Source organism: Corvus moneduloides, chromosome 5, assembly GCF_009650955.1.
Source record: "Corvus moneduloides isolate bCorMon1 chromosome 5, bCorMon1.pri, whole genome shotgun sequence".
Classification (NCBI taxonomy): Eukaryota; Metazoa; Chordata; class Aves; order Passeriformes; family Corvidae; genus Corvus; species Corvus moneduloides.
The window spans coordinates 59,047,928-59,074,142 of record NC_045480.1 but is presented as its reverse complement, the minus strand read 5'-3'; the positions used below and the strand labels follow the sequence as shown (position 1 = coordinate 59,074,142).

General features: G+C 39.1%; 1 protein-coding gene across 9 annotated transcripts in view; it reads left to right on the top strand.

Annotated features, from left to right (window-relative positions):
- Window positions 1–26,215, top strand: part of SLC10A7 (solute carrier family 10 member 7) — a 148,982-nt gene that overhangs the window by 28,928 nt on the left and 93,839 nt on the right. For 7 of the 9 annotated variants that reach the window (XR_004240070.1, XM_032108481.1, XM_032108478.1 and 4 more), the window contains exon 5: window positions 17,773–17,811. The exons of the other annotated variants lie outside the window; for them this stretch is intronic. Coding sequence is in view for 6 of the 7 variants with exons in the window: in XM_032108481.1 (XP_031964372.1) it covers window positions 17,773–17,811 (39 nt within the window). In the remaining variant the exon portion in view is untranslated. The remainder of the gene's footprint in view (window positions 1–17,772; window positions 17,812–26,215) is intronic. 9 annotated transcript variants of the gene reach the window in all.

The following is a 26,215-nucleotide window of genomic DNA, read 5'->3' as shown; positions in this document are numbered from 1 at the left end:
TATTGCATGTGTTTAACAAGTCTAACAGGCATTTTTGAATGAGCAGTAAGTGAAGAAAAGATCCCTGGAGTGCTTTAAAGGATTGAATTGATTTTTCTGTTTCAGTCTTGACAGTCTCACTTCAAAACCTTTTATTTGAGCAAGAAACCCCAAAAACTGACCTGCCTGAAAGTGTATTGTGGTTTTTTTGCAGTTTCACGTTTGTCACAGGTGATGTGACAAGATGCTGTCTGCATCTTCTAACACAGCCATGACTGCTGCTCCATTGTCCCCTTTCCATTTTCAGCTGCACACCCAAAGCTTTGTTTAAAACAAATCACTGTCTAAAGAAATGTGAGGGCAGAGCTTTGTGGTGAGCCAGGGTTATTTAACTTGCAGCTATCAGCAGGTATAGCTGATCATCATCTGAAAATTCCGATGAGGTTCATAATATGAGTAGGATAGAGACAGGTACTGTGCTTCTCAGAGGTGCAAGGGAAGGGGGAGCTGCATAGGAGTGGTTTGCAGGCAGTAGCTGTTTTCCTAAGGATGTTGGCACCCTGGATTTTGGATCATTTGTTGCCATTCATGTACCATAATCCAGACACAAGCACTGTGAGTGCTTGGCAGCCACCTGCTGCTCAAAAGATTCTGCCTGGCTATCCTAACATTAAGAAATCAGGTCTTCATAATGTTTCAGTTTTGTTTTGCACAATCCTTGTGGGTTGCTTTTTTTCTTACTTTTCCTTCTCCATTTTTCCTTTGGGAGGCGTTTTGTTTGTCTGCACTGCTCTGTTGAAGGTCACAGTCAGAACTGGAATAGGTAAAATCCAAGTGTCCATGAAGTTGTGTCTGCAAAGGGCAGCCAGTATGACCTTCCTTTGAGTTACCTCACACAGGTAGGAAGGTGCTTCCCAGGAAGGTGTGGAATCCCTAGGTGAGGTTTTGGGAGAGCCCTACTAGATGGATTTGCAACATATCTGAAACAGAATTCCTTTCACTTCATTCTCTTTTGTTATCTGCCTAGAGCTCTTGGAAGCCATTCCACTACTGCTGACAAGCAAGAATGTGACACAGTCAGCAATACTAGATGAGTTTATAGAAGTAGAAGCACAGCCCTCTCCCTGTATTTTCAGGCTGGTAAAATTCATATATTTTGATCGCTAGTGCCACCTCACCAGTTTAAGTAAAAAAGTGACTGGATCTGAGGTGATGTGGGAGATTCAAATGCAGTGCAGGAGCAGAGAAAAGCAATGCAGAATTACCTCTCCCTGACAGATGCCAGTGGCGCTTTTGTTGAGAGGTGAAGTTATGAGACACTAGTTGTTATTAAACAAATACTTGGCGTTTAGAACTGGTGAAATTACTGATATCTTCTTCAAGTTGATTGTCCCCCACTTTCTTGTTCATATAGCACATTTCTGTACTACAAAATGTCAGAAGGACCTATAAAACAGTTCTTTATTAAGATTTTCAGAAAAAACAGGCTTTAGACCAATGCAGGTGCTTGAGTAGACTCAGAAATAGGGTAAATACCTTATGCAAGTGTACTGGGTTTGTGTGGCAAAGCCAGGGTGCTACAGATGTGTATTCTGTGAGAAGCTGCTGAAGCTTCTCCTATGTCTGATGGAGCCAATGTCAGTGCTGCTGGCCAAGCCCAAGCCCATCAGCAGTGGTGGTAGAGCCTCTGGGATAATGTATTTAAAAAGGGGGAAAAGTTGCTGCACAACAACAGCCAGAAGAGAGGAGTGAGAATGTGTGAGAGGAGCAGTCCTGCAGACACCCAGGCCAGTGCAGAAGGAGGGCCAGGAGGTGCTCCAGGTGCTGGAGCAGACATTCCCCTGCAGCCCAAGGGGCAGACCATGGTGAGGCAGCTGTGCCCCTGCAGCCCAGGGAGGACCATGGTAGAGCAGAGCACCTGCAGCCCCTGGAGAAGCCCACACTGGAGCAGGTGGATGCCTGAAGGAGGATGTGATTCTGGGGGAAGCCTGCACTGGAGCAGGCTCCTGGCAAGACTTTCAGATCCATGGAGCGTAGAGCCCATGCTGGAGCGGGTTTGCTGGCAGGACTTGTGACCTCATGAGGGACCCGTGCTGGAGCAGCCTGTTCCTGAAGGACTGCACCCATGGAAAGGGACCCATGCTGGAGCAGTTTGTGAAGAACTGCAGCCTGTGAGAAGGACTCATGTTGGATAAGTTCATGGAAGATGGTCTTCTGTGGGAGGAACCCCATGCCAAAGCACGGGAAGAGTGTGAGGAGGCAGAGGCAGCTTGTGATGAACGGACTGTACGCCCTGTTTCTTATCACCCTGCATCTTTGGTGGGAACAAGGTAGTGGATTTGGGAGTAACGTTAAGGCTGGAAAGAAGGAAAGGGTGAGGGGAAAGTGTTTTTAAAATTTGATTTTATTTCTCGTTATCTTGCTCTGATTTGATTGGTAATAATTTTTTTTTTCCCCTAAGTCAGGTCTGTTTTGCCTGGGACAGTAAATGGGTGAGTGATCTCCCCCTGTCCTGATATCAATCCACCAGTGTTGTGTTATATTTTTCTCTCCCCTGTCCTGCTGAGGAGCAGAGTGATAAAGTGGCTTTGGTGGGACTCTGGCATCCAGCCGAGGTCAACCCACCACAACAAGCTGAATAAATCTGAGTACATGAAGGTGTTATATTGCATATTAATGAATACTGCTTCATTCTGTGTGTTTCTATTACCAGAGAGTCTTTATGAATTTGAAATAACTTTTGTGAAGCAAAAAATATAGGAAGTAAAGACACAGCCCCCTAGAAATCTGTGGGAACAGTGTTCTCTAGTTAGGGCTATGGGGCATCGAGGGACGACAGGGATGTCCTGCTGGCACAGCTACGTGGGGATGAAAACAGTTGTCTGTGTCACTAACGTGCTCCTGTCTGGTATTTAAGAATAAATCCATAGGAACTATGAAAGAGGAAGGGCTCTAGAAGCAGTCAGGAAGAGTGACTGTTGTAAAAGAAAAGAAAATTCTGGTTGAATTGAAGGGCAAGTTATGCAGGAAATTAAAATGCAACGTCCTCATGGACCTAGTAGTTTGTTACTTCAAGGAAGTATGTGGGTGTTTTGTAGTGATGTCAAATGAAATGTATCTGTATATATTTTGCTCCCTACTGCAATTGTTACATTTAGTGGTTTCAGGGCTGTTTACTGTTTTAAACAGCCCATCACAACCCAAGCTGTATGAGAAACTTAAACCACAGCTTACCTTTTTACATACCTGAGCCATTACAACCTTGGGCTGTGTAAAATCAAATAAAAAATCTCATATTGACATAATTGAGACATGGATGTGATCTAAAGATCACGTAATGAGATAAACAGGAAAATCTTTGTTTCCATTCACAAGTTTATTTCCAGTCTCATGTTCCATTTACAACACTGGAATTCACAGGAAAAACGAGGAATATAACTAACATGGCAGCTTTTTGCAATGTGTCTGCACATGGCAACACGTGTGTAATCATGAAGGGTTTGCCACCAACAACAAAAGCTGCCTGGTGACTTGATTATATTCAAATTCTTGGCAGAGAATTCTTGCTGTAGAATATCTGGTTTTCCAGCATGTCAAGAACTTACTGTTACTTTAGTTTGTGGAGCTTTTGATTTCTAATGTGCAGAAGAAAGGAAATTAATTAGAACAAACTCCAGAAAGCTATGAGTGTTCTTATGATCTCTTGTAATTAAAAATGTCAGCTTCTTTTCGTGGTTTTTGTATGACCAAGTCGTCTATGATTAGAGGTGTTGAAGGAGAAAAGCTGTAGTTAATGTTCCAAGTGCTGTTCAGTTTTATGTCAACAATGTTGGGAATTGGTTTGTGTGGCAGAAGAGATGACAGAAGGATCAGAAGCTGGTTGACAAAGCTCTTCCTCTTTAAATTGCAGATCCTAAAAATCTAAATCAAGTCATAGTAATAGATGAGCTTGTGGCTGTATAAGAAGTCTCCTGACTATATAAAGTACTTAACAAACCCCTAGGTTATCCTGGTGTTTTATTGGTGACCCTGTGACCCAGCATAAATTCAAGGCAAAGGGCTGTTTTAACTGTGCCCCCTTCCCAGCTCAGAGGGCCGTGCTGGTAACAAGTTATGACTGTGATGGCAGAAAAGAATGTCTTTGTTGGGAAAATTAATTGCTTGTAAGCAAATGTTTTTAAAATGTGACATCGTTTTCATAATGTATACTTTTTGTTACTGTTATGTATTTGAGGAGTAGTAATAGGCAGAGCTTGCCTAAGGATTGCTTTCTAAAATATTTAAATTATATAGCTAATGTTGTTTTCCATGGTCTTTCTCTGACAGGCTACTGCGACATGGATTACTATGCTTAACGCTTCTTTGTATTGATAATATAACAACCAAGCACTTAAAATAAAATGCACATTTGCTTCTGAATATTTCCTTCTTTGAGGGGGCTAGATTAATGAAAATTAATGAGGTTAGGGAAATTTTGCTTCACAAGTGATCAAGTAAATTGGGCTTTGCACAGTCTGCAAAACGTTATTTTAACAAGACTGTATTACATTTCTGTTGTGCCTTTCATTGTTAAGGGTAATTTGAGAATATGTATGTTTTAATGAGAATAAAAGTTATATTAGAACCAAAAGCTTTTCTCTAGTAGTGTCTGAGATTGTCTTGTATAATATGAGGAAAATACTGGTTTTCTACTGGCAAGTGTGTTTATTTTTCTTTTTGTTAAGTACTTTGTACAAGCAGCATATAAACTGTAAATAAAGGGTTTGTTACAGAATTGCATTGAAATACACTGCATAATAAGTGTATATTTTTTTAAAGAACTTAATAGAGGGTACATGCAAATTAATATTCTGAGTTGTAGTTTGCTAACCAAAGCATTTGAACTGTGGGAATATTTTTTAGGTGTTAAGAAATGTTAGTTGGAAAGAGTAGTACAATTCTAAGCCTTCTTTAAAATGGTTGGTTTCATAGGTCTTGTATCTGAAATCAGCATTATAGTGATTCTTGGAAATATCTAATATGTGTGTTTGTACCCTGAAATCTTGTCATGGGCTCTGTTCCTTACGCAGTAGCTGTGTCCTGTGAAGTGGCAGGCCTTGTACCAAAGATTGTGAAATAACTTTACTGCTGAAAATCCTCCAGCATTCCAAGCCCCAGCAAGAACAAGCGAGCCCACCTGAAACTGGTTTCCTTGGATGGCATGGCACAGAAATAGCAAAGGCGGGTGTCTGCCTCTTTGGTTCTTCCTGCTCTTTCTTTCAGGGAAAAATCCAGAGGATAGGTAGGGCTGAAAGTTGCATCTAGAGAGCAGTGCTTTGTATCTGAATTCTTGTTTCAAGGTCTGGATCCTGCTGGCAGCAGCAGTAGGTCCTGTTCCAGTCCCTAGAGCTTCCAGAAGTCTAAAGGCAGGAGTGAGTCTGCTGGAAATGGCACGGCAAGGTGCATTCGAATGGAGTAAATAAGGGTGTGCAGCAGTCACGTTGAGCAGGCGTGGAAAATGGACATGTGTCTTTTGTGGGAAGGTAATTGGGATGGGGGCTTGGCAGGAGCTGGATCGGCCGAGGTGGGGGCGACTGCCACAGGTTGATGGGCAGGTGATCCGGCAGCCTCCGCCTGGGCGTCACAGGAGGGCTGCCTAATGTGCTGTGTGCCTTAAGGGCCTGGGGGAACACAGTTGGATTATTATGTTAATGCCTGAGCCTGCTGCCCTCTTCCTATCCCAGCTGGGCTCCCTGTTGTTAGGAACTGCTTTGCTCTGACAGTGGAGTAATATACTTCATGATTGAAAGGGCAAAGGGGCTCGCAAGAAAAAAGAGCAGGCCTGCACAGATATGTAAATGAAGGGGGGAAGGCTGTAGGAGGGTTTGAATGTAGGTGTGGGTAGAAAGTTTATTAGGAAATGAGTAATATAAATCTGCTAATTGAATTTGTTTCTTTGTGCATTACCCCCCCCAATGCTGATGTACAGTGAATTCGAAGTGCTTACCAAAGCAGGCACTTAGGTTGATTTATTTGAAACTGAGGTGCTATAATACACTGGTACCAGTGTACAGTGCTGACAATGGTGTATTTTTCAGGACTTTGATTACTGTTTCATGCTTTGCCCCACTATATTGCTACACTGCAGCTTATAGTGGTGATATGATTCTTTTATGTATTGTAGATAAGTATATCACTTTGAATTTTGTTGATACTTCGAGAGTAGGATATAGATACAGATTACAGGAATACATTTGTTATGGTGTTAGAGCAAATTGAACTTTGATTCAACAAGATGGTGACGATGTTGAGATACCTTTCTGAGGTCTTTCCTGCAGTATGACTGACTAAACAGTGACTGGGTTTTAGAATTAATGCATGTGAGAGATGAAAATCTATTCCATAGACAGATGTGCAGGGGCTTGGTGTTTATTTAGTTGGTTTTTTTTTTTCCTTATGATGATATGACCTGATATGCCGAGTCTTTCTCTGCCTTTTATCAAGTGTCTATCAGTGGCAAAACGTGACTCAAAATACCAGCCAGATGGGATTTCTAACATCCTTATTTGTCTGTTTTACATCCCAAAGTGCTGATCACAGACTAGTCGAAGAAATTGCTGTTGTTGAAATTGAACTTTTGAAAGTGAAAGCTATTTTTACAAAATGCAGCTAGTGTGTCAGATAAAAGTTCCTTGATAGATGAGGTGCTGCTCATGTAGCTGGTACTTGGTGTTTGTCAAAGATGTGATTTCTGATTGCTTCTAGTGTATAAGGTGATTTTTTTTCTACTCTTCACGCATCTGGATATCCCAATTCTACTACTTATCTTTATGTTCATGTGTATTGCTGCTCTGCCTTGCTCTTAAGAAGATGTGTCTATTTTGGCATGGGTACCTCCTGCTGTGCAGCAAAGGTGGCAGCTCTCACACTTCTGACCTGGCAGTTGTGAATGTTCTTCTTGCACAGTGTTGCCCACTTATGCATAATAGGGCATCTTACGGTACTGAAGTACTGTGTGGTGAAAAAGAACTCTGGATCTAGATTGCTTCTGCAAACTTAGTGCAGATACAGGATGTTCTGGGCACAACAGAGAATTTCTGTAGCCCTTGCCTCACTGGGTGCCCATGAATAACCATCACAGAACAGGTAGTAACATTATCTGTGTCCTGCTGGAGCTTTTGTAGTTAACACAAAATTATTGATTTCTTTATCAAATTCTCCTTGGATTTCTTTGTGGGCAAATCAGAATGTGTTGTACCTGTCTGTACAGCTTATCAGTTAATGTGAGAAGATAGTTTTCAGCACAAAATGCTGAAAAATAGGAGCATTGATGTAAAAGAATTGCTTTCTTGTTGAAGGAGTGTATTTTTCAAGAATTGCATTTTTATTTTTCTTTCACATTCTATCTGCACATAGTTCTTGAGTAACAGCTTTGGGAATATAGAACTTGGGCTACAAACTATCTCAAATTGGGAATGTTTCCATTCTTTTTTTTTTTTTTCTTCCCCCTGTTTATGCAATTTAGACTTTACAGAAATGTTTCCTGTTTCTTTCAGGAAGATATGTTTGTAAATATTTTGTCAATATTTTGTTTCAGGCCAGGTTAACCTCGGTCAGATTTGCAAACAAATCATTTTCACTTAGTCCCTATTTTTCAGTGTAACTTAGGTGTTCCAAGTTTCCATTTCTCATGGTTAAGTGATCTCCCTGGCTGTGTCTTCTCAGATGAATCATAAGAATTTGATAACAGTGCTGCATTGTGGATCAGCCAAAGAGCTTTGTGTGGCAACAGTCACAGAAGCCATCTTCCACTAGGCGTGGGAGAAATTTAGCTGAAAGCAGCAAAATAACAAAATAAAAAAAAAAAAAAATTCAAACATAGGGTGAAAAGAAGGGATTCTTGAAATGAGGGGAACTTATGTTTAAAGCACATGTTTAAATATCCCTTATGCTGGAAATTCCAGTCTTCAGCCAACTCTGTATATTCAGTGAATGCTGTGTGCATGTTCAACATGATTGACAAGTTTGTGACTTTTTGCAGTAAAACAAACTCACAGCCATCACAGTTTTTGGTGATCCTCTGCTCTCCACAGAGCACGAGTAGAATTCTGTACATGAAACCCATAGGTTTTAGTGTTTTCTCTCCACCTTTTCTTCAGAGAAGTAGTGGTTATGTAGTAGCCTATATGACCCATTAGAGAGTCAAGTAAATTACTTCAAGGAAGTAATAAAAATATCTTTAATTTACTTGCTAATGAGTTGCTATGTATTTTGTATATATGTTTACATAATAAATATATACATATATGAAGGAAAATTCTTAAGAACAGTTTCAGCGTTTCTGTAGTTCATGATGTACTCCTGCTCCTTGTCAAGTAGTTCTGAAACCGAGTTCCTGACTGAGACTTGATTGGCATTTGAGTATCAATCCTTGCACTGTATGGAAGACAAGCCCCTTTTACCCCCTTTGGATTACAGGATGCTGCAGTCTGCTTGAAAAATGGGGGCAACCAACTGAGTAGAATTTAAAGATGTTTTGGGCATGGTTCAGAAGAAGGGTGGTGGTAAATACCAATGTTGTAGTGAATTTGTTTTCAGACAAAAGTAGCTTGGACCTTCAGTTGTTATTAATCCACTGCTGAATTCCTTGGGCATATTTTGGGGATATGTAATATATAAAGATGCACATTTAGGCACTTTCTCACTCTGTGCATGTGTAAGTTGTAGTTATATGAATTGCTAATATATAGAGGATGAAAGTAGCTGAGCAGCATTTCAAAGAATGAAGTTGCATGCATTGAGACTTCCTTTTTAACCTTCATGCAGTGGCTGTTATGTTGGCCTCTTGCTTATTGTATGCAACTTTTCTTTTTCTTCTCTCTCTACCTCTGCCACAATATTGCTGGGTGCAGAGCTTTGGCTGGGCTCATAAGAAGGGAATTTCCAGTACCATATGATACTGGCTTATAGTAAAGCCTAACCTTTGGGCTAGGTTAAGAAAAAATAAATTGTGCCTCTTTGAGATAGGGACATTTGTTGTTGAGATGACAAATTCTGACATGAGCTCCAGAGCTCAGGGTTTATGGATCTGTGCAGAGGGCTACACTTAATTTATATTTTACAAAGCTGCTATTTCAGCCAGCCTCCCCATGCTATGGCCCTCCTTGCACTAGTGTTACATTTCCCATCTCCTGGCATTGCACAACTAATAGTGAAGCTGTTGCCCGTGGTAGTAGTGCCAGGGACTTTTATAACAATGCTATTCTGAGCTGGTTTTGAAGGCATAGCAGTTAAAATGTCTGGTTCTGCTACTGACTGCCCAGAAAGCAATATGACAGTGGGATATTTATAGAAAAATACTGGTGCAGGCACAGCCTTACAGTTAATGCAAAGGGCACCTTTTAAAAAGTGGCCTTGTGCTTTCATTTCACTTCAACAGGGAAGTAATACTCTTTGGAGTTGTGGGATGCATTGTTTAACTAGACCTCTAATCATGTTATGGATGATGTGTCTCCAGGAGAATCAGGGGACAAGACCTTTAAGTGTTTTTATCACAGTTTAAGATCTCAGAAAATGTGAACTTAAATAAAAGTGTGTTTGGGAGGTTGTTATTGCTCTGTATCCTTTTGAGGATACCTTCCACAGTAATTTTTTTTTTTTTTTTTTTAGAGAGAAAGTCTCTTACAATTATGAAGTGTTTGACTGTTTGACCATAAGAGAGGAACAAGTTGGCAGTACTTTACCACTGTCCAGCTGAGCCTCTTTTATTGAATCATTGTTCAGCAATCTGTTTGTTCTGGTGTGAGACCCAGCATCTTCACTGCTAAGGTAACAAACCTGGAGTCTCTGAGAAATGCTTGATGTGCATAAGGCTTGTGGGTAGTTTTGATACCAAAGTGTCAGTGACTGGGTAAATTCTTAACTTTTGCCCTCTAACCACGTTTCACAGGCCACATGTATGGCAGCTAAGGTGTACACTTTACAGTATGTAGGTACAAGGGAGAAGTTACCTTGTTTTTGCCTGATCAGGAAAATGATGGAAATAGGCTTTCCATTTGGGGAAAAATACATACAAAAAGTTTGGCTAGATACCTTTCCAGGAGCTCAGAGCTTTCTGGTGTGTCAGAGCCACATGAACTTTGTGGAGTAAGTCAGATGCTGGAGCATGGTGTTTATGCACATGTGTGTTTGGTATGAGAAAGCCTGTGTTGTAATGAGCCTGTCAGCTCTAAATCACTGCTTGTGCCAATGTTTACACTGGCACTGGGCAGTCATCTTAATGTTTGCATTTGCAATGTTTAAGTAGAGGAGGAAAAAAAGAGAAACTGCCTCTGTTTATTCATGTTGGTATTCAGAAGTCCACTGTAGGTGTTCAGGTCTGTGCCCCATTGGGGTGTGTGACGTGGGACCCAACAGTGGAAGGCAGTGTGTCTTGTGAGAGTGATTTTGTGTTTTGTGCTGCAGCTGACAGGAGGATGGGAAAATTAAACTACAGCTTCAGGGTACTCCTGGGCTTTGGGGTATGACTGGCCAAGGACTGCCACACAAGGACGAGATGAGAGTATTGGTGACTGTCTCTGTCAAAAGGAAGAAGATCACAGTTGATAGAAAGAGGAAGATTCCCTTAACCTTAGCAACCTGAAGGAATAGACAAGGGTTTGCAAAAGTTGTGTGTTGCCTACATTTCTGTTTCTGAATATGGCCTAGATAGGCTTTTTTTTTTCTGCCTTTTTTGTGACTATCACACGAGTTTTGTTTGCCACACAGCCACAGGAGCATCTGGAGTGGGTAGATGTGTGCCATTTAGGATAAAGCAAAGAAATTATGAACAAAGTGACAGCATTGTACAGCTGATGGTGTGGGCTAGTCAGGCACTGTGTGCTGTTCCATGAAGCACCTTATCTCTTCTGAGGAGACCAAATCTTGGTTCTTTCAATGTGAGAATGGACATTCCAACTCCTGACAGAGGTTCTTTCCTCCTGGCTTCTTTCATGTAATCTTTCTGATACTGATGACAAAAGTCTTTATTTTCATTCAGCTCAGCTATACAAGTAATCTCAAATAAAATGAGCCAGCCATACAGTAGTGTTACTTTCCAACCTTTGCTAAACATGGATTTCCTGTTATTAATCTATATATTAGTATTGGTAGAAATTTGAAGAGTGACACATAAATGTTCCTGAGACCTAAATGATTAATGTTTTCCATTTGAATTGTTTACAAATGTTTACATTCTGGTTTTACTCTCTGGGAAAAAAAAAAAAAAACAAAAAACATTTCAATGAATATACTTTCCTGGTTTTTAGTTTCTCTCTTCTCCTGCTTCTGAGTGAGAAATACCGTGCTGACACTCCAGAACTCCCTTGAGTCATCCCAGTTGCTCTCAGTAGAGACAAGTTAGCATTTCTAACAAGAGGAAAGCGAGCAGGATAGTTTTCTTTATCTGCCTCGGTATTGCCGAAATTATTGGTGAAACAAAGAAATCCTTCAATGGGAAGCACCACCTAAACTAAATAAGTGTGTCCAAAAAGCTTTCCTTTTAACAGATGTTTTTGTATTTGTAAATATTATTTACCAAAAGGTGGTGATGACTATGAGAAACTACAAAAATTGGGGAATGAAAGACTGATTTTCAACAGAAACAACTTTGCTAGTAAGAGGTAAGAGGCAATAACTCTTCTGCCAGCAGAGGCCTCAGCTTGTTTCTGTGCCCTGCTTGTGGCAGAATGATGTGCCTGCCTGAAGCAGCACCAACTTCTACTCAAGTGGTGGCAACCCCTGGCAGCCTGGAACAGAGGGCTCAGCACGGTGTTTTAGAGAGCATCATTCTCTGGATGATGTTCCCCTGCTGAAATGCAAACAAACAACAGATTAGTTATTTTGTTTTCATTTTCTGGTGCCTTTTCAGTGTAGTTTCCATAGAACTGATGGTTGTTGAACACAGTTGAAACAAAGCAATGTTTTCATATTGTCAGCACAGCTCTAGAGGCAGGCTGGGGATTAGGTGATATCTTTGCTATCTTTTTCCCAGTCAACAAATTGTGTTGGACCACAGGGGACATGGCAGTGGATAAATACATAATCCCTTCCATACGGTGGTGGGGTATTTTTGTTGGTGTACTGGAGGTTTCTTGGTTGGTGGGTGTAGTTTGTGTGTGTGTGTGTATTTGTGTGCCTCTGGATTTTTTTTTTTCCTACAAGAGTGTAAGGTTATGTACATTTCTACTCAACTAATATAATTAAAGTAATTTGGTATTTTTATAAGAGACGTTTTGAACACGAGCTCACTTTTTTTATAAGATTTCTTAGGACTCAAAATTTAGTTGGTATCTAAGTCTGGGGGTTGTGGCTGTTTTGTTTTGTGGGGCTTTTGTGTTTTTTCATTTTTCGTGTGTTTGGTTGGTTGTTGATTTTGTGTGGTTTTTGTTTTGTTGTAAATGTAATGCAACTGTTGTGGTGGCCTGTCACATATACAGCACATGGGCCAGATTCATGTGTAAGATGCATACTCCAGCTTCTGTTGAATTCTGTATGGAGTGTACATACATCAGAGTCAAATCTAGACCCTATTTGTTTCCCAGAGATGGTGCTGCAGTGTTAAAAAGGCACATGCTTTGCCTTGGAGGGGGCAACTGGGCAGCTGGAGATTTTGTTGAGCAGTTAACACTGCCTCTTTCATTTTTGCCATGCTGTAGCAGGATTTTTATATGCATTTTAACAGTTATTTAAGACTCCCCATATGCTTAGAAAGGAATCTGAATATATGTGCCTTTTTTAAACCTGCATCATAACTAGGTTATTCCATCAATACAGTAGAATGACTGGGAGCTGCAGTTGGAACAATATGTAAAAATACAGCTTGTAAAAGATTTCCTTTATTAACTGTCATCATCCACAGAATATATGTTCAAATAAACGTTGTGTAATAACTAAATTTGAGATTAATAGGCCCCTTAAGAAACAGCGAAGTCATTCAGGATAGTCAGTGAAAAATAGCCTGTAAGACTGTAACATGCACATATTGTCCTGCTTACATGCTCTCTCTGGTGTCATTCCCATTTATCAATGTCGGCAGGCTCTGTTCTCATTAAAACACTCTTGCACAAAAGCAACTTAATTTTCTTAAGAGAAGAGGACACCTGATTCAATTTAGTGCTGGAAACCAGGAACTTGAGTGTATATATATATATATTTTTTTTCCTGTCTGAACTCAGATGAATAGTTATGAACAGCAACACAGATTAAACCTTATTAGGTATATTTATATTCTGTTTGCAGTAACGGTGCTGTGGCAAATAGCTTTCTACAGAGATGTAACATCTTGTTATTAGAACCAGCAGTTAAGACATGAGCTGTGGTAACACTCACATGAGATTTTATTTTTAAATAGGAGATTGAAGGAGTTGTTTAAAGGGACTCTGCCAACTCATTCAAGTTACTTCTGACGTGCTGCCTTATTCCACCTTCTCGAACTACACTGATCTCTTTGGGTAGATAAAATTTCCTGTTCTGTCCTATTTGGTCAAACCATTGCCATCACTTTCTTCAGTCTCCCTCTCTCTTTTTTTTTTTCCTTTCTTCTCCTGTCAAATAGGAGGCATAATTGTATTAAGTTTTGCAATAACAATATGGATGCTGTAAAATGTTACACTACCATATCGTGTTCGCTGTCGTCTGCTGCATAATCCTGCACTAGACCTGTGAGAGTCCTTGTCTCTCCCCAGTTCTTTTCTACTTTTCTGGGCTTTTCTTTCTTCCTCATTGTGCCTTGTGTGTTAAACAGGATAATTAGTCTTATTCCTGATGCTTGAGCTATATATCCCACTAGTGTGTGGTACATCCCACTAGAGCTAAGGTTTTAACTGCAAGGAATTGCAGACAGACACGGAACAGCTCTATATGATGCCCAGGCTGCTTCCTTCCAGGATGTTCTGACTATTTGATTTCATTACTCCGCATCTGTGGCCTTGACCCTGGAATGTCCTTTTCTCAGAGCAGGGATGACTTGGGGCCAGACAGGCCCTGGTGTCCATAGCATGCGCTTTCCCTGCTGTGGGGTGCCTGGGGGTAAGCATAGGCTTAAGTACATCTAGGAAGGTTGTCTCCCTAAAGGCTGCCAAATGACACTTGAGAATCAAATGTGTTAGTATTGAAGCAATATACACACACTGGTGAGAAAATCTCTTCCTTTTTTTTATGATGCACATACAAAGCTGTGAGGCACTGCTGTTTGCCTGTACTCTGGAGTGAAGTCCCAGTTTAGCTGCGTGTAACAATTTCTTTGAAATTGTGCCGATAATGATAAAATGCTGGTGTTTGACCTAGGTGTTCCAAATGTGGCTGGGGTATTTTTTCCTGTTATTTAACATAGTTTGGCTCCATTATTATCAAAACAATATCTAGTCTAATAAATTCCAAGGTAGTTTAGTTTGGTACCAAAAAAAAGCAATGAAAAAAGTTCAGAATGTGTTCTGTGAATTCTAAACGCCCTTGTTTGATCTGCTGCCCAGTCACATGTGCTTTTGAATGCTGTGGATACTTGCCACAAATAGAAGTACTTGCCCATTTTGGTTCACACCTGGGGGGAAATGCTCAGCCCCTTGGTTGTAGCTTAGCTTTGCCTTTTTCTTCTAGGCTTTGTCTTTTACTAGCCTTTGTTGCCAGGAGGACTGTCTTGGATCTTGTTGCTGTCACTGTAGAAATCTTAGCAGTGTTTTCCATACATCTATTCCAGGAAAAAAGGTGAGAGATGGAGGGCTGAAGCTTTGTGCTAGACTGGGGTATGAGAAGAGGAAGGTTTCTGCCAAGTGCTGCCAGACAGGTGTCCTTCGGAGGTGGCCCAATCACTTCTCATTTGGAATTCTCCCTGGAAATGTAGACCACAAGAGCATTCCCTCGAGCCCAGTGCCATATAGAGCTGACTGAAATTGTACCTGCCTAATAATAAGTGAATTGGTTGTTTAGTAGAGCTAATATGTACAGTTGTTAACTCAAGTGATGCTGTCCGTGCTCTTCTGTACTTGCCCTGTTAAGAGTCTTGGCAGTGACTTGCAGTCATGTCTCTGAGTTGATACAAACTTGGAACATTTGTCTAGTTGTCAGTACCTTTGAATGTGGTCTGACCTTACATTTCAATACATGGCTATGCACTTACCTTTTGAAAGGACTTTACTAGGGATTGCATAGAGAGCTCTCCCCTTGTGCTAACCATAAATGCAATGTATGGTTTGCAAACACATGCAAATCTGAACTTGGAGTATGATAAAGACATCTAAATGTTTTCATGCTTTATTGTTTCATTTAAGCTGACCACGGATATTCTGATATCTGTTGCAGCACAAAAAGAGCAAACTCTAAAAAAGAGTGATGCAGTAATAGTGACTAATAAATGTTTCAAATAGAAAATGAAGAGCCTGGCTGTATCGTGTGTCAGCACTAATGTTTATTTGTATCATCCCTCTAAGGATTTCAGAGTGCTTTTTAAGGAATGAATTAATTTTGACAATGCCCTGTGAGGTATGTATCCCTTTGATAGAAGGGAGTTGGAAGCATGAAAGTGTTTAAATTCTACCGGGTCATGCTACTAGGTATGTTTAATTACAAATTGGAGCAGTTGATTCAGTTTACTGCCAGTTTGTTTAAACTGAACCAGAATTGCAAATATAAGCCCCAGATTTGTAAGTATGAGAAGAAATTACTTGTAAGTTTATTTTGCAGGGGAAATGTTTACCAAGAAAACTGCAGGTAGAGTAATTGACATATGTAAGTCCTCCCTCACTGAGGCAAATAATCTGGATGATTGTACTTTAATTTGCAATCTTCCTGATTTTTTTTTTTTCCCCCTCTTCTTTTGCCTGTAATGAGTGTTTCATCATCTGCTATGGATAATTTCTGACACTCCAGAGAAAGGGATTTAAAAACTGTAAACTAGTGTACCCATGAACTGGTTGTGAAATATGACTTTTGCACATGTCTGGCTAAATAATTGAAGAATAAATATTGTCCAAGATTGTTGTCTTAGTCCCTGTTATATACTTGAGAATATTTTAAAAATCCAGAAATCTTCCAGATGGATTAGGAATGAATAAAAGAAGTTTGTTAATGGCCAAAATATCACCATCTAGTATCTCTCCTTAACACCTTTCCAGGTACAGAATTTCTCCTGGAAGTGGAATTGCAGCCTCTTTTAAGTAAAATAATGCCATATCTCTAGATGATCCCCAAATCAGGATGGGTAGCCATGCTCTAGGTTTCTCTGGATGCGTGTAATGTGTCTTTGCGTTGCTACATGAAAGTATCAGTTGCACAGCTTCAAATACAAGTAAAAAATCCTGATTTAATTCACACTTGTTGAAGAATTGTTGATACTACTCATGCTTCCTTTCAGCTATGATCTCTGGCAAGAGAAGCTGTTTGGACTTGTGCCTCTTTTTTTTTTTTTTTTAATGTTCAAAAAAGAAATGCTGATGAGAAAGAGGTGTTAAAATATGTTACTGTAGTTTACAACTGTCAACTATAATGTTTTATTTAGCTGTATCTATTCAGATGCTCCCTCCACAACATGGAGTGCCATATGCCATTGTCCCTGTTAGTAAGCAAGTCAGCAAAGGTTTCCCAGTCTGCATTTGTTTCTGTATTTGGGCCACTGAGGAGCTGTGGTCCAGTGCCATCTTTTATTGATAGGGCCAGCAGAGGAGGAATCTAATGAAATTATCAAAGCTTTGAATTAATTATGAACTTGAATAAGAAAGCTAAGCTCTCTAGAGCCAAGGATCTCATTACCCATTCATTTTCATTGCATCCTCTTATGGAGCAGAAGGCAGGTTCAGCTACTGCTCCTACCCTGATTTTGGACTTTATTCAAACTTGCTCAACTCACTAGCAGCCTCTTGTTATTAATCTGTGGCTGGAAGTGTCCAGGGTGTTTAATTTGACTCTAAATCGGCACATAAATGGTAGATTTCCCTCCTCCCTTTCCTCTTACCTTTGCTGTGTGGCTTTTCATCAGACTGGCTGCCATACAAGAGTTTCTGTTCTTTCTTGGTAATTGGGGAAAGCTATGCAAGACTCAAGTTTTAACTTCCTGGAATTTAATGAGTTCGTATTAAGAAATAATACTGCTACCTTATATTTCCTGGATATTTAGGTAAGCACAAACACTTCTAAAGTCATTATCAAAATTGTTTATTTTCTTATTTTAAAAGACTATGGAGTGAAAAGTAATGACATTTTGGCCTCAGAAGTATGGGGTCATTGTGGGGTTTTTTTTGGTTGGGATTTTTGTTATTCCTATTTTAAATTTGTTGGTCAAACTACAGGAAATACTCTCTGTCAATACTTTATTACGATGAGCTATTAAAGTAGTTTATTTACCAGATCACTATTTCATTAAAATTGTTAAAAGTGTATGAAAATGCAGCATTTTAGTTACATCAGATTATGTTTATTTTAGTTAATATGTCAGTATATAAAAATGTTCCTGGCAACTTAGAGCACGAGCAGTGAGACCAAGCTTCTGTGTAATATTCTTAGTTCTTGTGGATATTCCTCTTCAGTCTATCGGCAAGGGTTTTCGTCTCCTCCTGCTTTTGTCCATTTCAGCATGTTATTTATGAATGCATAAACCAGAATCCATCAGTCTTCATAAGTTACAGGCGACTGGCAATTTTTAAAGCAGTGGCTAACTGGCTAATGGTCTCTGTGTATGTGCGTCTTTGGAGAATCTAATAGCTTGTTGGGTGGGGGAAGAACATTTTATTCTTGCATTGGAGCTATTTTACCATTGGTGATATTTATCCTTTTTTTCCTCTCTAGGCAGCTGCTATATTTAATTCTGCTTTTGGAAGTTTTTTGGTAAGTAACACAGTATTCATAGCAAGTGCTTTAATAGTCTCATTTTTAACAGTATCACTGGTGTGTTTGTTTTTTTTCACATTATTTTTGGTGGAATTTTGCCATTCAGATGGAAAAATTTGAATCATCTTTCAGTTTATGTCACTATTCCCTTAAATACAGATACTGCAATTTCTTTTCTTTTTGTTAAACTCTTGAGAAAGGTAGTGAATAAAGGTAGTGAACAAATTGTCTCTGCTCGTGGTAAATTAATAATGTGTAAACACATCTTAATTTTCTCCTTAATGGGTTAACAGAATCTATTATTATGCAGATGTTTCAGACATGGGCATCAATATATTGATTCTTCTAATAAGGCCCATCAAATACTCATTATTTTCTATCAAGAGGCCATGGATTTTGCAAAGAAAACATGACCCAGCTGATCAGAGAGTAGATGCTAATTTACTCAGTGACTTGTCATTTGTTTGGCATATTTTACTGTCAGTGGAGCCACTCGATGTCTCTGAGGAACACACTAAAATAGCTAGATATGGGAAAGCAATCAATCCAGCTGGAAATATAACTGTTTCTTTAAAAAGCAAAAGCAGTATTTGTGGTCCTGATGGTCTAAAAACATTTGGAAAGGACACTGTAAAGAACACTAAATATATTTATGAAGAAAGGAAGGATAGATTTCTTTTACTGATGTGTTGTTTAGAGAAATACTAATGAATATTAAGTAAAAAATTATTTTGTATGTTGGCAAACTACTGTGACTGATTGTTTTATTTATTTAGGCAGCTAATAATTGAATTTGTTCTTACTAAAGTTTATGCATGTTTGGAAGTATGTGTTTGTGATTCCAGTCTTCTGTCCCCAGAAGGACTGTGATGTGTAAAATGAATGAATGACAAAAGAATTCAAATTAGGAAATTAAAATCAAAACTGCGAGTACAAAATAACTCACTTTTTATTCATGGTTTGGTTTCTTGTTGTTTTGTTTTTTTTGTTTTTTTTTTTTTGTATGAAAAGCTGGTGTTTAAGAGTTTTAAGTACATAAAGCTCTACTACCAAGAGGTAAAGTCACATGGCATTTTGAAGTTGTGTTGTGCTGCTGCTTTTTTGAGGGACTAGGTTAAAGTTAGGAGGGTGGATGTAAGTTTTTTGGGGTAGAGATGACCACTTGTATTTAAAATATCAGTTCCCAAGTACTTGTCCTTTTTGTCACCTGTCATGTCCTCCTTCCATGGGCCTGCCTCAAACTGTGGAAGTGCTGGAAAAACTCTAAAGTCTCTGTGTGCGTGATATTTTCTCCTGTTGTTTGGCACAAGCTCCTGGTTTCTTTGCTGTCTCCAGCTTTTAGTTCAAGAGGTTTCTGAGAATACCCAAAGGCTCAGTTCAGCTGACATTCGGAGATGTCTTCTGGCTTCAAATAAGAGTTTAGGCTCCACTGCATCTGACTACAATGCTGGCTCTTAGTAAAGCGACAGAGACTTATTTTCAATTTCTAGTAGCTGTTTGCAGCTCTTTGAAGAAATCTGAGCTGAAGAAGCTGAGTTATTTTTTGTCTTCATGTAATACGCCTAATTTTGGTTTTGATCTTAGTTCATGATCATTGGAAAGTTCTGCTTACATGTAATTACCTCATTTCACTTTTTGTTCCCTTCAGGTCTTTTTGGAAATGTTGGAGCAGGATTGCAGTAAACATTATTAAAAAAATTCCCTGGAAAGACTTTTCAAAAATATTGAGGATCAGCTAAAATGAAGCCATAGCTGATTTTTTCTAATTACTGATTATTTTAGAATAAGACAGTAAAGACACTGGTTACTATTAAATTACAAATATATCCACACATTTAAACACTTGTTGTGGTAATTCTACTTCGAAAGCATGATTATGTGGGGAATATATGTGTATGACAGAAAACAAATCACAAATATGTTTACTGAGTGCTTTGCTCTTAGAAACTTTTCCAGTTATGAAGTTGATAGGATAAACCTTGTGACTGAAATGTGGTAGTAGGCCAGGGACAGTAGTTAGTAGGCAGAGTTGTTTTCGAGTAGGTTCACAGGGGTGTAGGTCTACATGACCTTGAATTGAGTGGCTCCAGATGTGGAGCACTGGCATGTGTGTGGTCACTTACAAAGAAAGTTTGCTGTTGAAAAACTGGCAAAGCAATAAATACATGTGTATATAATGTGTGTGTGTGTGTGTATATATATATATATATACACATATATATATATATACACTCGTTTGAAGTCAAGACTGTTCTATAAAATGTAAAAATAATTGGTCTGTTTCTGAGAAGATAATGGAAGGTCCTGGTGGTGGTTTTGGGAATCCATCAGTTTATATTGGTGCCTAACTTACGGATTTGGCTACGGGTGGAGAAACTATGTCCTGTATCTTCAATTCATGATGAACCTAAATCACTTCTGTATTTCTCTTCGGAGTGTCTAGTGATGAGCTGTATGTGGACAGGCTTAGATGGAGTTATATACCTTTGTGACAAAACCTTTATTAGTTACACGTGTCCTGGAGATAATTGGGAAGGCTCTGACCTCGACAAGGCTGAAATTTTTCATAATGTTCCTTGTTTTACCACATACAGCACATGGGCAGGTTGTGGCACTTGCTGTGTAGCTCTGACAAAGCCAGGACAGTGTTTTCTCTTTTCAGACTATGCCCTGTGGGCCAGTGCCTGTGTGATTTAGAAGGGCTGAAAGATGTGCTGTGCTGTTTACTCTCCTTCCTGCGCCCACCCTTTTTTTTTCCCCCCTTAAGACTAGGAAATAATGCTTGAGAAGTTAAATGAAAGTAAGTTGTGGAACAAAATGTCTGCAGGAAAATACTCAGTATAGTATTAGAATGATACTGAGATGAGCTTATTCAGATAAAAGGGAACATCTTGTGATACACAAAGTGTAGAAATGCCAAAAATATCTTGATGAGCAGAAATGCACTTAGATTAAGGACCTGGGAGTGTTTTCACTGGTAAAGAGATTAACAAAAACTGTCAGCCAGCCACGAAGTAATTCTTTTTCAACTCCACCAAAACCCATATTCCTATAAACATGCAGACAAAGCAATGCATGGAACGATACTGTACATATTTACATTATTTTATTGACTTAGTTAATAACGTCCCAGATCTAATTAAAACACAGTGTTTGAAAAAAATAATTGTTACAGAAAAGTGTTTTTATATAGCTAGGTTAGTAATAACTAACGATAGATGAATTCAATTTACATAAATTTCAGCCAAGAGAATATTTAGACTCATCCACAGAGGATTGCTCTGAGTTGGGTAGTTAATATCATTATCTCCTCCCCTCGTTTAAGCAGTTTGGTTTACAATAATTGTGGAACATAAGAAGTGATTTCAGTTTTTCCTCTTAATGGGGTTTTAATGTAATCTGATAGCATTTTACTGATACAGGGTGGTTGGTTATCACAAGGTTGCATGCATATGCCAAGATGCTGAGATAAAGCACAGTCTTAGTTGCTTCCACTTGTAGCAGAGGATACTTTTGCACCTAAAGGCTAAAGAAATTGCCTAGGATGATAAGTGTAGGTCTACTGACATTCTTAATGTTGTATGCATTGCCATGCTTCCTAAGCATTTCTGTTCTCCTTCTAAAAGAAGAGAAATACTTGCAAATATCCAAATCACAGAGCAATAGGCAGGAGACTGCAAAACATGTGCTGATGGTTGTTCATGGTGTTTGCCTGAGCCATTCAGCTCCTTTGGCTTTGTCCACCAGGGCATACCTGTAACTGAGGCTGTTCCTGCGCTGGAGACAGGCTTGGCTGAGAGCTGCACTCAGTTTGCAGTGACAGTGTGGGAGACGGACTTCCAGAGCACCATGTCCTCACAAAATGCTCTGCACTACTAGACTAGACCAGGCTTGTCTAATCTTTCTACCTCTCATTAATCTCCTTTCTGCTTGAGACCATGGGCTGGGAAACCCATGAGAATATCCAGCCTGTGGTGTGAGTCAGTGTAGGCTGATTTTTCAGTGCCTTGGGGTTATGAACAGTTAGTGTGAAAGCAGCAGCCATCAGCTTCACCTTAAACAAAGAACTGTAACCAAGATCTGAAGGTCTGTGGTGACAGGGAATCAAGAGGAAAAGAGAGGATTCAGGGGACTCTGCTCTGGTGACCATTGTGCTCCTGAGAAAACAGCAAAGCTTTGGTTAAGACTTCCTCCAACGCTGTCTTGGATTAGCTTTTCTTTCTCTGTTGCAACATAATAGATGCAATAAGGCACATTTCAGATGTCCATTGTTGCATTAATGTCCTTTGTCCAAACTAAGTATGTATGGGTTTGTTCTTTTATCTGACCATCTCTCAGAGGGGACAGAGCTGGGTCATGTCGTTCGAAAAGCTCAAATAATTTTTGGAGCAGCCACGTTGCTCATCAAATCAAGGCTAGTGTTTTTATTTACATTGTCTTCCAAATTCAAGCTAAAGCTAGCAGAGAATAATGTTAGTTTCTCACATATACACCCAGCTTAGTTGGTTAATGAAAATGTATGGAATTCTTATCTAGTCTGCTTTAGCAGGCATAATGATTTACACAGCCTGACAGCACTAGTGCTGCAAGTAAATGCATTAGTCATAGTGTCCATTTTTCTTGCAAATCTGTGACACAGATTTAATTATGAGAATGACCAGCAACTTACAAATCTAATTTTGGTAGGCTGAGCCAACTTTTTTATTTTAATAACAATGGATTTTTTAGCAATGATTTCATTACTATTTAAAGAAATCCAACCATATGGAAATAACCAATTGGCTGAATTTATTTGCTTTATTTTACCTTAATGGATGTTGAATGATTTAGGTTTATTTGGGGCTTTTTTTATTACCACTTTTTTAATCTTAGTTATTTCTAGGACAAATATCCTTATCTGACTTAAGTATTTCTAGTACAAACATTGTAAATATTTTTCTAAAATCAGGCAAATGTTTGTATACCCCTTTGTTCCCTCTTAATTGTGTCTTTGCAGTATGAAAAGGGGCAGAGCAGTCATCTGGGATTCCCTTTTTACTGTGCTAGCTGTTTACAAGGAAATCTTGCCAGGAAGTCTGTTCACAACAGGTGCTGAATTCTGGATTTAGTCTTGTTTAATTTCAAAGTGGAGCTGCTTTATGGTGAGCAACCACACTCTTGGAAGTGGTCTCCTCTTCCTCTGTGAGCAGTACAGTGGTGCTGCTGGTCTGTGCTCCGAATTTGATCAGGGTAACTCTCCAAGTCCTGAGCAAGTTCTCCCTCTTAATCAGCCACTTGGGAAGGCACTTCATTCTTGAAGGATTGTTTTTTGCATGAGTGGGAGGGGATAGCAGACCTCAGCAGCAGCAAGTGTTTGGGCCAGACATTATGAACCAAGCAGGAAGAGTTTACATTCCATGGAATTTAAATAATCTTGGGAGCCACTTAGGTTGCCTTACTGTAACTTATTTCATGGCTGATGCTGGGATCTCTTGTTATTTAACATCCTTATTTTGATTTCTGCTAGCTGGAGCTGAAATCTCAAAGTAAGCTTGGGCATCATTGTTTCCAAGTTTGCTGAGTGACTTTTCAAAGCATGTAGGCCTTCACTCTTACTATGTAAAGTTCCAGTGTATAGCATGCTCAGTTTAATACCTAAATTTGAGTTAGTTTGTACTATTTTGGCACAAGCAAGGCAGAATAACAAAGCTCCCTGTGAAAAAGACCCCTTAGCATGGGCTTAAAAAAAGAGCCTTGACACACATGATTATTTTGAGGGATTGCTAGGCATGTTCACCCATCCCAGTATTCCTTTATTGATCTTCTCTTCCCCTCCCAAAGCCAAACTTTGGACAGAGTGGGCATCAGCTAGAATGAGATGTAGAATTTTTTACAAAATAATAAAAAAAAAAACCTGCCTGTCTATGACTACTGCTGAACTCCTTTAATCAACAAAAAAAAGGAGTACGTATAAAGGTGCAATACTCAAAGAGAAGTAAACGGGATCTTGCTCCCAAGGGATTGAGAGAAATCAGGTAGAGGGATAACTGGAAATCTGAGTATTGTAACACCCACTGTGTGGTGTCACTGACGACACAGTTGGTCTGAAAAGACCAATTAAGTCAGTAGGGATTTGCAGATCCTGGCAGCACAGAGAACCAGTTAACAAATAACAGCACTGCTGTTGGTTATCTTTGAAATGTTACAGAGAAGGAGGGTAGGTACCAGTAACCAAGAGGAGAGAAAGTGTGCAGTCAAGGTCTAAAAAAAAATGTCCTCTAGAAGGCCAATGATTAGTCCCCGTATTTTTTTTTACAGTGGCCAAGAGGAAAATGCCTTGAAATCTACATAATAACAAAAAATGAAATCATTAGCTGTCAAATGCGTAGAACTTATGAGGGCTGTAGCTGGTCTCAGGGCTTTCTTAGTTTTCCCATTAGCTTTTGCTACTGATCATTTAATTCATCTTGCATGGTCTTATGGGACTCAAGCAGTCAGTTCTGCCAAAGAAAGTTTGTTTAAAGATAGCGATAGGTAGGCCATTAAATACATCTCTTTGTATTATCTTTGTGGCCAAAAGATAATTAACTGCTACCTTTCTGAAGATAAATATATTTGGATATTCTGCTTTTTCCACTTCCTTATATGACAGCAAACAGGTAGGATTTTTTTCTTGCACCTTCTTTTTTTGGTCAGCAACCCCATCTAGTGCGCTTGCTTGGCATGGTACTTGGTGATGGCTTTTGAGACAGTAGATTGAATCCTGCCCCCCTCTTTACTGTTTCCATGGATTAGCAGGCTCTTAGGAAAAGAGAGAGCTGAGGATATATGTGCCACTGGCATTTCTTGAGTTAGTAAAACAAGCAGTAAAAGTGGATCTTGCTGGAAAAAATTCAGAGGCAGAACTCAGGAAAGGTAGCGTGAGAGTTGAAGCAGCTTTGTTCTTCCAGTCCAGTTGTCACTTAGGAATTGCAACGTAGAAGGGAAAGAAGTTTTGCAACCCAAGACTGGGCATTCAAAGTACCTTAAACTTTGTGATCTGGTCTTTTACTTCTGATCATATAGTGTGGGGAAACTGGAAATTAAAGTGCCTCTGTGACTGTGGTGAAGTCATCTCTCTTGTTAATGGAGACTGAATACTGGAAATTTATAAAAAGCTTGATTCCATTTCAAGTGTAAGCTAATGAATTACTGAATCAAAAGTGTCTGTCTTTGGTAACTATCATTTGGAGAACATCTAGAGAAAGAAATATATTTGTTTAGTATTCTATAATCAGGTGGTTTGTTGGATTAGTATGTAAAGCAAATCTGTGCTGATACACAGTTTTAGCATAAAATCAGTTTGTCTAAGATTACTTATGTCATAATTAACAAGATTTGTCCTTGTCCTCTGTAGTGTAAAAACAGCATTTTTGTCAAAAGAATATGTTTCTTTTGGGCTTTTTTCCCCTGGTTTTGCTTACTGTGGTTATTGGTCAGAACCTGAAATAAAACCAAACCAAAAACCACAAATAAAAACAAACAATTGTCCCAGGGTGTAATTGTGTGCATATCATAATGTTGAAAGGTCCTGGTTTTAGTTTGTGATGGTTTTTTGTCTTCTGTTTTAGAATAGTTTCCTGTTTTTTCACTCCAAAATAAAGAAAGTGAAATTAACAGAAAGAAATATCACCTGTTCTATTATAAAGTAAGATCAAGGTGCTTGACTTCTTGTTAAGTCACTGGGCTTTGTATCATGGAACAGTGTCGCATCACTTAAAATTAGTTTTAAAAAAATGTTTGCATTGAAAAGCTGCTTTATTTGTTTCTGACAACTACTTGGATAAACATGTGCTTTTTTTAAAAAGATGAAAATGTACACCTACAAAACTTTGAACAGTTTATTTGTAAAGCAAGAGGTATAAAATTCTTGCAAAAGTTTACTTGTGTCTGTGGGAACCAAATGTTTGAATTTATTGGTTCTCTATGCTAGGTAGGTTGGTGCATCAAGGAAAAATTGAGAAGGCATTGTGAAAGAGAATTTGGTTTTCATTTTGCCCTCTCTGTAGTATCTTTTAATAGTAGAAGAAGCATGCCTCTGCATTCCTCTAGGGCTGTGGTTGTACACAAACATGTAGTCATTTGGCCTGATTTAAGGGTAAATGTTCCCTGCAGACAGATTTGGAAATGCACAAAATATGTAATTTTCTCCCTCACTTTTAAAAAATTCATCAAAAGGAAATGAAAATGTTTTTAGAATCTGCTGTTAATGTTCTCCCCCAAAGTTTTAGTTTCTGATTGAAATGGAGCAATGTTCTTTCCTCTGTGCTGCAGCTTTTAGTCACCTGCATAGGAAAAGTGTGTGTGGGGTGAGAGAGAGTGGAGAGAAATCATCACTTCCTTGGGAACAGGGGTATTTAAGCCCCTGTCTTGTGCCTGATTA